Genomic DNA, 12,434 nt, shown 5'->3' with positions numbered 1-12,434 from the left:
CAACCACGAACAGCTCTGGACTAAAAAGCCCCAGCTTCAGACTGCACCTTCTCAGAATGAGCGGCAGTAGTCTGGGCTGGCTGACAGGCAAAAGCAAGAAAACTGGCTGAGGGGCAGAGGTGGGATCATGAATGCTGTCATCCTGAGAGGGGACAGCAGGTTTGTGCTTTATGGAGCCAATGACACTCCCTTGGGGCAGCGTTTCAGCAATCCTAGTAATTTGCGGGATGTCAGATTGTAGGACTACTGTGATGGCCTACAAAGCCCCTTAACACACTATAATCTGACATGTTGGCAGAAATCTGAGTTTGCAAGGCAGAAAGCTGAGCTTGCATGACAGCAGTTTGAGTTTCCACTGTAGTACTCAGACTTTGGTGGAAGCTGTTTGCGCTGCAACATCAGCCATCAGATACTACACCATTGTTGGGTCCACAAGCCTGTTGGAGATAGCTACCAGTGCGATGTCAGAAAGAATGGACTCCAAGGTCTGCACAAAGCTCTTTGCCAAATTGGTGTCATCGACTCCTCCGTGCTCCAATGTTAGACATTGAACATAAGCTTTCTGGCAACTTTCACAATGCAGTTTCAGTGTGTACACTCATCAGCCTTTTTCTGTAGCCTGGCCCATCACAGTCCTCATCTGAGTCCTCTGCAATGGAACTTGTGTGAAACCTCACCCTCCTGCGAGCTGGCATCTGTCTTATCCTTGCCCCTTCCAAGATTCTCTTGATTCAGGAAAAATTCCTTTAGATTGGAAAATTGGGCGTGTCAACTCCACTGTTTAAGAAAGGTGAAAGAGGGAAACCAAGGAATTATAGACCAGTTAGCCTAAAATCTGTTGGGAAATAATTAGAGTCTATAATTAAAGATAGGGTGATGGAACATCTTGAAAATTTTCAGCTGATTAGACAGAGCCAGCATGGATTTGTAATGGGTAGGTCATGCTTGATGAACCTGATTGAATTTTTCAAAGAGCTGATTAAAGTAGTGAATGGGGAAATGTCTCTGGATGTTATTTATATGGACTTCCAGAAGGTATTCAATAACGTCCCTCATAGGAGGCTGTTAGCTAAAGTTGGAGCTCATGGAGTTGAAGGCAAATTATTGACCTACCTAGGAAATTAACTAAGCGGCAAGACTCAGACAGTAGGGATAATGGGCAGGTACTCTAATTGACAGCATGTGACGAGTGAGGTCACGCAAGAAAATGTATTGGGGCTTTAACTATTCACCGTAATCATTAATAATGGGATAGAAAGCCACACATCCAAGTTTGCTGATGACACAAAGATATGCGGCATTGTAAGTGTTGGAGATGGAAGCATAAAATTAAAACAGGTATTGATAGATTGTGAATGGGCGAAACTAAGGTAAATGGATTTCAGTGTAAGCAAATGTGAGGTCATCTACTTTGGATCTAAAAAGAATGGAACAAAGTACTTTATAAATGGTGAAAAGTTAGAAACAGTGCAGATCCAAGGAAACCTGGGGGTCCAGGTGCACAGATCATTAAAATGTCATAAACAGATACAGAAAATAATAGGGGCGGCACAGTGGTGCAGTGGTTAGCACCGCATGCTCACAGCTCCAGTGACCCGGGTTCAATTCTGGGTACTGCCTGTGTGGAGTTTGCAAGTTCTCCCTGTGTCGGCGTGGGTTTCCTCCGGGTGCTCCGGTTTCCTCCCACAAGCCAAAGCCTTGCTGGTTGATAGGTTAATTGGCCATTATAAATTGCTCCTAGTATAGGTAGGTGGTAGGGAAAATATAGGGACAGGTGGGGATGTGGTAGGAATATGGAATTAGTGTAGGATTAGTATAAATGGGTGGTTGATGGTCGGCACAGACTCGGTGGGCCGAAGGGCCTGTTTCAGTGCTGTATCTCTGTAACTGTAAGTAATGGAATGACTAAAATTAAACTTTTCTCATAACTCAAAACCTTTACCAATATCAACAGTGAAAATTGAACAAAAGATTGAAAAAGGTCAGACTTCTCGACTTGAAGGGAGGCTACTGGAATGTGATATTCCAGCTGTGTATAAGATAGCTAACTGTGTGGAAAAGGAAAATCTGGAAAAAATACTTCAAACTCCACAGCGTAAGTGGGACAAATGGGCACAGGTTCAAATTAATAAAAGGCAAATTTCAGTCTGACATCATGTGAAGAGTTGTCAACACATGACATTTACTCACCAAAAATGGACTTGAAAATACTGGAATTACTTAAGAACCAACTGAATGCAGGAACTTTAGGTTCTTTCTGGATTAATGACCAAAGATCAGACTCTTAAAGCACAGATGAAGGCCATTTGGCCCATCATGCCATGCTGTGTCTTTGAAAGAGCTATCCAATTAGTCTCATTCCCCAGCCCTTGGTGCTGTAGTTTTCTCCCAAATTTTTTATCCAGTTCCCTTTGACAGTTAATATTGAATCTGTTTCACTTACCCTTGGGCCAAACAACCTTCTTCATCTGTAATTCACTTGTGATCTTGTGAAGCTGTGAAGTGACTGAGTTAGCCACACCTGCCGTGTTACTGGTAGTTCCACCAAACCACATTTGCAAGACATGAAGAAAATAATGAAAAGCTTTTATTTATACAGCATCTTTCACAACCACTGGATAACTCAATGTGCGTTACAGCCAATTAAGTACTTTTTGAACTGTAGTCACTGTTGTAATATAGGAAATGTAGCTGCCAATTTACACACAGCAAGTGCCCACAAATAGCAATAATCAGATACTTTCTTTTTGTGATGTTGCTTGAGAGATGAATATTGGTCAAGACATCAGGGATAACTCCTTTACTCTTCTTTGAAATAATGCAATGAGATTGTTTATATCTATCTGATTCAACCACTCACCTGAAAGGAAAGCAATATCTCTGAAAGTGCAGCACTCCCTCAATACTGCACTGGAGTTTCAAGCAAGATTGATGTGCTCAATTCTCTGCAACAGGAATTGAACCTATAACCTGCTAACTCAGCAGCAAGAGTTTTATCAACTGAGCCACACCTGATGCAAATGTCGGCTTGAGATGAGACTGTAATGCCTCTTCTCTGGCCTGTGATCCCATCGAGGCCCACAGGTAGAGGTAGAGAGGTTGGGAATTGGCGAATTTGCTCTCCAGTTTGTTTTCTAAGCTGTGGTGAAAGTGAAATTGCTTTAAACCGTGAGCTCAGGGGGAATTTCCTGGTTGTTGACTTTCACTCATTCATCATCTTTCATTCTGATTCCCTTTCAGGTTGGAACTCATTCCAGTAAATCAAAAACTTTGGGTGATGGCGAAACCTACCAAAACTGTGTCCGAGGCTTTACAGCCATTTCTGATCAAATATAACTTAAATGCCAAGGAGGTGGAGGCTAAAATTGTACGTATTAACACAGTAAAAAGAAAGAACTTGCTTTTCTATTGTGCCTTTCACATCCTTGGGATATCCATAGGCACTTCACAACTAATTCATTATTTTTGAAATGTAGTCACTGTTGTAACGTAGGAAACGTGGCAGCCAATTTGAAAGCAGCAAGGTTCCACAAACAGCAATGGGATAGGAACATAGGAAAGAGGAGCAGGAATAGGCCATTCAGCCCCTCGAGTCAGCTTCACCATTCATCTAGATCATGGCTGATCTTCTACCTCAATGCCATTTTCCCCCACTATTCCCATAACCCTTAATATCTTTAAATTTAGAAATCTACTGATCTCTGTCTTGAATATACTCAATGACCAAAAAGGGCAGATAGTCTGTTTTAGATGTTGGTTGAGAGATAAATATTGGTTAAGACATTGGGGGAAATTTACTTCTTCAAATGATGTTATGGGATCTGTTACTTCCAATTGAGCGGGCAGACAGCCTCGAGTTTAACATCCTAACTGAACGAAGGCACAACTGACTGTGCAGCACTCCCTCATTACTGCGTTGGAGCATTCACCTAGATTACAAGCTCAAGTTGCAGGAGCGGGTTCATACTCATGACTTTCTGATTCAGAGGTGAGAATGCAACCACTGAACCAAGACCAACAGCTGACATTGAACCACTGGCATTTTTTGAAGGTGAAAACTTTTGTCTCAGCAGCCTCTGGCTGAATCTATCCTCTTGGCAAACATTCCTGCTCAAGTACATTGAAGAGGGCCATCCTACTGTGCCACTAGGATGTGGAAATAATCAGTCCGTGCAGGAGCTGAACACTGTTCTGTTTGCACCAAGTAACAGGGAACAGGGAAATGGCAGATAATTGAAACCAATATTTTGCATCAGTCTTTGCAGCAGAGGACACTATAAACATCCCAACAATAATAGATGAGCAAGGTGTTAATGGGAGGGAGGAACTTATAACAATCACTATCACGAGGGAAAAGGTGCTAGACAAACTGATGGGACTAAAGGCAGACAAGTCGCCAGAACCTGATGGCCTGCACCCAAGGGTTTTAAAAGAAGTGGCTGCGGAGATAGTGGAGGCATTGGTCATAATATACCATAACTCACTGGATTCCTGTAGGGTACCAGCGGATTGGAAAACCGCTAATGTGACACCCCTATTCAAGAAAGGAAGGAAGCAGAAAGCAGGAAACTATAGACCAATTAGCTTAACATCAGTTATTGAGAAAATGCTTGACTCGATTATTAAGAAAGAAATAGCAGGATATTTAGAAAAACATAATGCAATCAAACAGAATCAACATGGTTTTACGAAAGGGAAATCATGTTTGACAAATTTGTTAGAGTTCTTTGAGGATATAACAAGCAGAGTGGATAAAGATGAACCAGTAGATATGTGTTTGGATTTTCAGAAGGCGTTTGATAAGGTGCCACATAAAAGGTTTTTGCACAAAATAGGAGCTCAGGGTATTGGGGGTAATGTGTTGGCATGGATTGAGGATTGGCTAACACACAGAAGGCAGAGAGTCGGGATCAATGGGTCTTTTTCAGGTTGGAAAGCCGTAACTAGTGGGGTGCCACAAGGGTCAGTCCTAGGGCCTCAACTATTTACTATCTTATTAATGACTTAGAGGAAGGGACAGAGTGTAGTGTATCCAAATTTGCTGATGATACAATAATAGGTGGGAAGGCATGTAGTGATGAGGACACAAAGAATCTGAAAAGGGATATGGATAGGTTAAGTGAGTGGGCAAAAACTTGACAGATGGTGTTCAGATTATTAAGGCAGATTATTATTTTGATGGAGAAAGACTACAAAATACTGCAGTACAGAGGGATCTGAGTGTTCTTGTGCATGAAACACAAAAAGTTAGCATGCAGGTGCAGCAAGTAATTAGGAAGGCAAATGAAATTTTGGCCTTTATTGTGAGGGGTTAGAGTTTAAAAATAGGGAAGTCCTGTTACAACTGTACAGGGTGTTGGTGAGGCCACACCTGGAGTACTGCGTACAGTTTTGGTCCCTGTATTTAAAGAAGGATATACTAGCATTGGAGGCAGTTCAGAAAAAATTTGCGAGGCTGATTCCTGGGATGAACAGGCTGTCTTATCAAGAACGGCTAAACAGGTTAGGCCTTTATTCACTGGAGTTTAGAAGAATGAGAGGTGATCTTATAGCAACATATAAGATTCTGAGGAGGCTCGACAGGGTAGATGTTGAGAATATGTTTCCACTAGTGGGGGAATCTCGAACTAGGGGACATAATTACAGAATAAGGGGGCACACATTTAAAACTGAGATGCGAAGGAATTTCTTCTCTCAGAGGGTGGTGAATGTCTGGAATTCTCTACCTCAGAGAGTTGTGGAGGCTAGGTCACTAAATGTATTTAAGGAGGCGGTAGATAGATTTTTGAAATCTCAGAGAGTTGAGGGTTAGGCAGAGCAGGCCCGAAAGAGGAGTTGAGGCCTGGGACAGATCAGCCATGATCTTATTGAACGGCAAGGCAGGCTTGAGGGACTGAATGACTTACTCCTGCTCCTATTTCTTATCTTCTTATGTTCTTAAATATTGTTGACAATGATGAATGAAAAAGAGCTAAATATGAGATAACTTTCTACACAGCAGTTCACTGCTAGCTTGCAAACTCCACCTTGCAGACGAACTTCACCAGTCTGCATCTAACTGGTTGCTGCTTTGAAAACCAAGATATTTACTGGTATGAGAATGTGACAATGATTGACAGGAAAAGACTGTCTGGTCCATCCAGCCTGTGCCACTCAATTGTTATAGCTTGTGCATCACAATATGCACGTTCCCTACCTCACCTGCAATCGTGATCTCCTGGGAGAGGAAAAATCCAGATAAAAACACAGGCAAGTTTGGGAATAAAAGGGAAATTCCATTCTGACAACCCCACCCCCAACCCGCCACCTAGTCAATCAAAACTAGCCCAGGAAATTACCCTGGTGCTGATAATTCTAAGCAGACCTTACCTTCTGTATGAGGTAATTCTTGACCCAGCCAGAAGCAGGTCCAGCTCTTGCTTGAGGTATTAAATGAAAGTCTCAAAATTTTCATAACCGAACTGCTATATTATTACAGCACCTCCTAAAGAAAGCTGGTTGTGAAGCGGTGTTGCCACAGGCTCTGGTGGAATAGCATTAACCAGCAGCAATTAGAAGCGTCTGGTAAATTATGGTTCTTTCAATCCATGTTAAATAGAGTGGAGGCTTCCAGCCTCTGAAACTGGATGCCACAGTTTCCTGCCTGGAGAATCAGCGAGTGATCCTGGACAAGAAAACAAAACCTGAGCAGGGTATGTATTTTGCAGATATCTTTCTTTTGTTCAGTTTTCTCCTGTCCCTTCCAGAAGGTGCCAATTGTTGCCTTGCGCTCTGCAGGCCCTGGGACCTCTTCAGTGCCTTTCCCTTTGTATCTAAGCATCAACCGTGAGGGTGGGAGGGAAGGCTACACAGCTGGAGCCTGTTCACTCTTCACCCGAAATAGCTGGCGCATGCGGACTTTCCAATGGCAGTAAGGGTTGCCAACACTGGTCAGAGATAGTCCTAGAGGTGTCATCCCCCTCCCAACCAGCCCACTCCCACACTTCCGCCATTGGTCAGCTGACATGTCCAGACTCAGGAGGGGGGGGTCACCACTTTCCCACACCAATTGGAAAGCAAATAGACTGTTTATTACCCAATTGAATGATTCATGTCTGTCAGTCAAACAGCCTTTTCTCCACATGTCCAATTTTTATTCACTAGTAAACAAAAGTGCTCAAAGAAAGTTAAAACACTTTGTTCATAGCTTGCAGCAATGTCCTGGGGAATAGTCTTTAATTGCTGGAGACTCCAGGAAAATCCTGGAGGGTTGGGAACTTTAAGCAGGAGAGACTAGATAGCCAATATGATTGGGAAACTGTAATACCCAAGACACTTATAATGTTGCTTTACGAATGCTCTGGGATCCTTGCTCCTATCTATTTGTTTCATTGGTAATCGACAAGCTTTGTTTATGGACGTAGGGCTGGATTTTATGTGACCCCCACCGAGGTGGGATCGGAGGCGGGAGGGCATAAAGTATCACGACGGGTGGCGAGGTGGGGGGGAGGGGATGGTAGGGCGGAGGGCTCGTAGCCTCCCTGTCACCAAGCGATCTTCCCGGGAGGGGGCATAAGCCGAAGACGGACTTCCTTCCCTGATGCCAATTGAGATCCTTGTGGCCTATTAATGGCCAATTAAGGGTCTCTTCCTGCTGTCACTGGGATCTCACCTGCACAGGGGGGATGTTTCTGCCGGGCGGAGTGGGCGACTTGCAACATGAGGTGCCCTCCCTGCGGGCTTGCGGGGGGCAGGTCTCTCCCTCGTGGGCAATGTCTGGCCCACAGAGGACCCCACTGACAACAACTTTACCCCCGGACTCCTCTCCCCCTGAACTGCATGACCAGCACCCCCCCACAACCCCTAACTGGGGCCTTCTGGACTGGCCCTGGTGACCGACCCCCCCCCCCCCCACCCCCCCATCCTTCACCTATTTCGGGTCTGGGTTGCCAGCACTGTGTGTGGGTCCAAGGCCTCTGCAGTACTAGAAGTGGCCACCGCTCCTGGTGGCGCTGCCAATATGGCTGAGCTGCCAGTTCTCCTATTGGAGTATTATCTTGCTTTACATCCAGCAGAAATAAAAATAGAAAAAATACCATTTTTAGAGGCAGAAATGTTGACTGGAGCGCATCGGTTACACGCGTTGTCCATTTCTGATCAGCTGAATGGAGGCAGGTACAGAGTGGGGAGCCAGTCATGGCCACCCCCGGGAATTTTCCTGGCTCTGAGGGTCAGCAGGGGCAGAAAAGAGGTGCCCTTGGTGTGAAATTAGGCAGTGAGCACTCTGGCATTGAACAGGGCTATCACCCCCCTGGTGTTGTGGGGGGCCGAAGAACAAGGGCAATCGCAATAGGGTGGACGCCGGGTCCGAAAGGAAGGCTTCATCTGGCAATAGAGCCACGACTGTCAGATTTTGAACCCTCTGGCGATGGGGCGGAGCCTCAAGCACACGGAGGGCATGGGAGAGGAAAGAGGGACTGGAAGACAAGATCGATCACCAAAAATGCAGCTACATGGAGATGGCTGAGAACCAGTGCCACAGGAGACTGCGACTCTCCAGGCAAATCATCACAGGTATCTGTGCCCTCATCGCCAAAGACCTTGCACATCACAGCACTTGCACATCACAGCATCGCTATGCCTTTCCAATAGCCGTCAAAGTCACTGTGGCCGTGAATGTCTTCGCTTCTGGCTCCTTTCAAGGATCAGCTGCAGAACTTAGTGGCATCTCACAAACAGCTGCACAGCACTGCATCTCGCTGGTCACTGATCCCCTCTTTGCCAGAGCTGGACAGTACATTCAGTTCCCGACAGATATGGCCTCAAAGACAGAGGGCATTGGTTTTTCTCACCATGGCTGGATTCCCCCAGGTGCAGGGCATCATGACACCCAGCCCCTCCCCAACTCAGATTCATCAACAGGAAGGACTTCCTCTCCCTTAATATTCAGCTGCGACCACAAGAGCTTCTGCCAGGTGTGTGCTTGCTTTCCTGGCTGCTGTCCAGGCTGCCTTAGATCTTCACTCCAACCCCCAAGATGTGTGGATGGATCCTCGGGGACAAGGGAAAACCCTTGAAGACATGGCTACTCACCTCTATGCGGAAGCCCCAGACAGAGGCACAGAGGCGATACAACCAATGCCACCTGCTCACCAGGACCAACACTGAGCAGGCCATCAGGTTTCTGAGGATGCCGTTCCGGTGCCTTGACCGATCTGGTGGTTCTCACCAATAACCTGCTGCAAGGGTCTCAGTTATTTGGTGGTCTGCTGCATTCTCCATAACATGGCCCTCCAGAGAGGAGTGGACTTAAGGACAGTGAGGCCCTGGAAGGAGATGGTTTATCATGGGGAAGAGGAGGAGCAGGAGGTGAAAAAGGAGGAGGAAGTGGAGGTGGAGGGAGATGACGCTGAACAGAGAGATGCCCCTGCTGTACACGAGGTGGCCAGGCATGGCTCAGGTTGTGAAGGGTTCGTGAGGGTGCCATTGATTTCAGGAATCTCCTGATTCATGAACATTTCAACTGAGCCCCTCTAACCCAGGTGGAGGGGCATAACATGGAAGGGAGTCTGAGATACCTGTGCTAACACATGCATGGAAGACGCAGCCTGGAACATCTCATCACTTAGCACCAATGAAGGAAGCACAACTTCCCAGAGACTTTGCCCTCTCCATGGAGGATCCTGTTACCTCTTTCACCACCTCATACCACTTTTTCTGTGATGGCAGCAATAAAAGGAGGCCAAAATGTGTGGCTTAAAGTGCCATCATTTATATCGTGCAAAGAGAGGAAAACAGTAGACAGAGACAGTGAAAACACACCCCAGTGACCTACTCCATGTTCCGTGTGACACAGTGGGCTCCAGACTTTTCCACTTATATGCTGTGCTCACCTTGCGGCCTTGGAGGAGGTAGAGGCAGCTTGTTCACTTGCCTCGCTTGCAGCTGAGATGCACGTCATGGTCATCCTTGTCATAGAAGTGCCCATGGCATCATCTTCAGAGGCTGCTGCACCTGCATTATTGCCTCTGTCTCTGTCATTTGACCCTGCTGCATAGAGGCTACCACTATCAGAGGGGCCAAGGATGCTGAATAGGATGAGGGCTGCTCGTGAGGGGTGGCACCCTCATCCACCTCAGTGACATTCTCAGCACTTGCTGGGTGCTCTGGATGGCTGGAGAAAGGCACCAGCTGGGACGCAACTGGCATCCCCTCCAAACATCTCTGCGCCACCAGCACCACTGACCGGACCAGGCTGCATAGTGTCTCATGCATCCTATGGACATCAGTGTGCAGTTCCTGCATGCACTCCGAGTGATGTCGCATATGGCTTGCCAAGAGGTTGGCCACTCTCTTATTGGAGGAGCTGATGCGCTCATAGCCCTGAGACATTGTGGTGCACATGAGCTGGACGGACACCTCCATCCTCTGCCCAAAACCCTGCACTGCCTCAGGGAACTCCGACATGTGGGAGCACATCTCCTGCTACTGCTCAAGGGAGAGCCTCCTTTGCAGTGACTCCTGAGGCCCTGCATCTTTGTCCAGCTGAGCACGGCTGTGTCTGTCCTTCCTCCTCCAAGGGGAACTGTGCACAGCTCCCTCTGCCTCTGGCACCTCCTCCTGCCCACTAATGCCATGATCATCACCCTGTGCCACCATATCTACACACATGCGAGGATCCACCGAGGTGAGTGTATCTGCACTGGTGGACAGTGGGCTCATAAAGTCTGACGGTGCTCCCTCATCTCCTGCTTGCTGCTTTGGAACCATGGAGGGAGGGGGAGAGGCTGTCGTGAGTTGGACATCTGCGCCGGTTGGAGACACAAGAAGAGATGATGAGAGCTAGCCTAGCAGTGTAGAAACTGCTGCAGTACTGAGGCTACCCAATATTACTCAGTGTACGACACACTATCGGACATGGTAGAGTGCACTGTAATTACTTAATGACCACATTGCCCTCTGCAATCACCAGGTCTACCATGAGCTCCTGATTCACCAGGCTCAACTGCCTCTCTTCCACTATCCTGGCTATCTCCATTGCTGCCTGTTACATTGGGATGATGCAGCAGAAGAACGACTCCCCTGCTCCCATCTGGGCCCTGTCCTGGAGATTGTGTTCCCATTTTTCCTTCAAGAACAAAAGCGAGTGAGATAAGGCACTGCTGGCCTCTGTGTCCAATATCATCTGCCCCTATGTATTAGGAGCTGTATCTCAGTGGTGACAGATCCTCAGCACCACTATGGCTGTAAGCTGGGCTGAGGGATGGGTACACACCACTTCCATGCTCAGGAGCAGCATGCGCCCTGAGGCTCCTCAGGTGGTGTGCCTGCTGGAGGGTGCAAGATCTGAGACCTACCAGGAGGGCTGGGTGTTGCACTCACCTTGCCAGAACGTGTGAGGTCATTGAACCTTTTACCACACAGAATCCAGGTTCTTTGCAACTCGCTTCTGCCACTGATGGTGGCAGCAATCTGAAACACGGCTGTTTGGTTCCAGCTGATGGCCTCCGCGTGTTACCCTCCAGGAAGAGGACCTTCCTACTCTCCCTTATGGCATCCAACATTAGATCCATGTCGGCATTGATGAAACAAGGGACAACCCTGCCCCGGGTGCCTGGCCTCCAGCTCTCCTGTGACATCTCGCTTGCCTCTGGTGCTGTGGGAGGCTTTGGCACAATCAGCAGATCTCTCCCTTAGGACAATCAGTGATGGTGTCCGAGGGGGTGTCTAAATCAGTCTCATACGTCATCTGACCCATTTTCGTTCCCGCTCTCACTGGCTCTGATTAGGCAGGAAACCTGTCTCCATGTCAACTAAGGACTCACCCCCGTGATTTTGTGAGCTTAATCAATTTCCCACCAGAGGAAGAATCGGGACCCAAAAACAATCCTGATTCCTGTTTCCCATCTCCATGGGGAAAGTTCAGTCCAATGTTTCAGGTCTGTGGCCTTTCAACAGTTCAATTTGCATGTGCCAACGGACACAAATGCGAGGAAAGTCCAGGCCTTGATGTTAATATTTTTCTATTGGTTTCAGGCCCCACTTGTCCCTGGGTTGTTTCCATAATGAGAGGCATTTGTACCTGGATAGGTGGTTAGCCCCTAGCAGGAGTGCAGTAAACTGCCTTTAGTCTGGTGCCTGCCGTTTCATGCGTCTGGCTTGGGGAGCCTTAACCAAAAGTTATAATCCAACCAGCATAGCTCTCAGGGTCATAGGAGCTTGTGAGCCTTCCCACTATGAGAAGGGCAGTTCCTCAAGAAAGCATTCACAATAAGTAAAAGATCCAACCTCTATATCAGATAGTGCCAGGCAGCTTCTTTATTGGTACATCTCTATCAAAGATATATATAAAGAATGAAAGACTTGCATTTATGTAGCACCTTTCATGACCACAGGATGTCCCAAAGTGCTTTAAAGCTAATGAAAGTACTTTTGAAATATAGTCACTGTTGTAA

At 46.9% G+C, this 12,434-nt stretch overlaps 1 protein-coding gene across 4 annotated transcripts in view; it reads left to right on the top strand.

Moving 5' to 3' along the window:
* The window catches only part of LOC137375790 (regulator of G-protein signaling 14-like), a 125,805-nt gene that overhangs the window by 103,608 nt on the left and 9,763 nt on the right, over positions 1-12,434 (top strand). For all 4 annotated transcript variants that reach the window (XM_068043246.1, XM_068043245.1, XM_068043247.1 and 1 more), the window contains 2 exons: positions 3,241-3,367; positions 6,599-6,692. In XM_068043246.1, the coding sequence (XP_067899347.1) occupies positions 3,241-3,367; positions 6,599-6,692 (221 nt within the window). The remainder of the gene's footprint in view (positions 1-3,240; positions 3,368-6,598; positions 6,693-12,434) is intronic.

The sequence above is a fragment of the Heterodontus francisci genome, chromosome 12 (genome assembly GCF_036365525.1).
Source record: "Heterodontus francisci isolate sHetFra1 chromosome 12, sHetFra1.hap1, whole genome shotgun sequence".
NCBI classification, from domain to species: Eukaryota; Metazoa; Chordata; class Chondrichthyes; order Heterodontiformes; family Heterodontidae; genus Heterodontus; species Heterodontus francisci.
The sequence above is the reverse complement of the archived record's forward strand: the minus strand, read 5'-3'. Positions and strand labels throughout refer to the sequence as shown.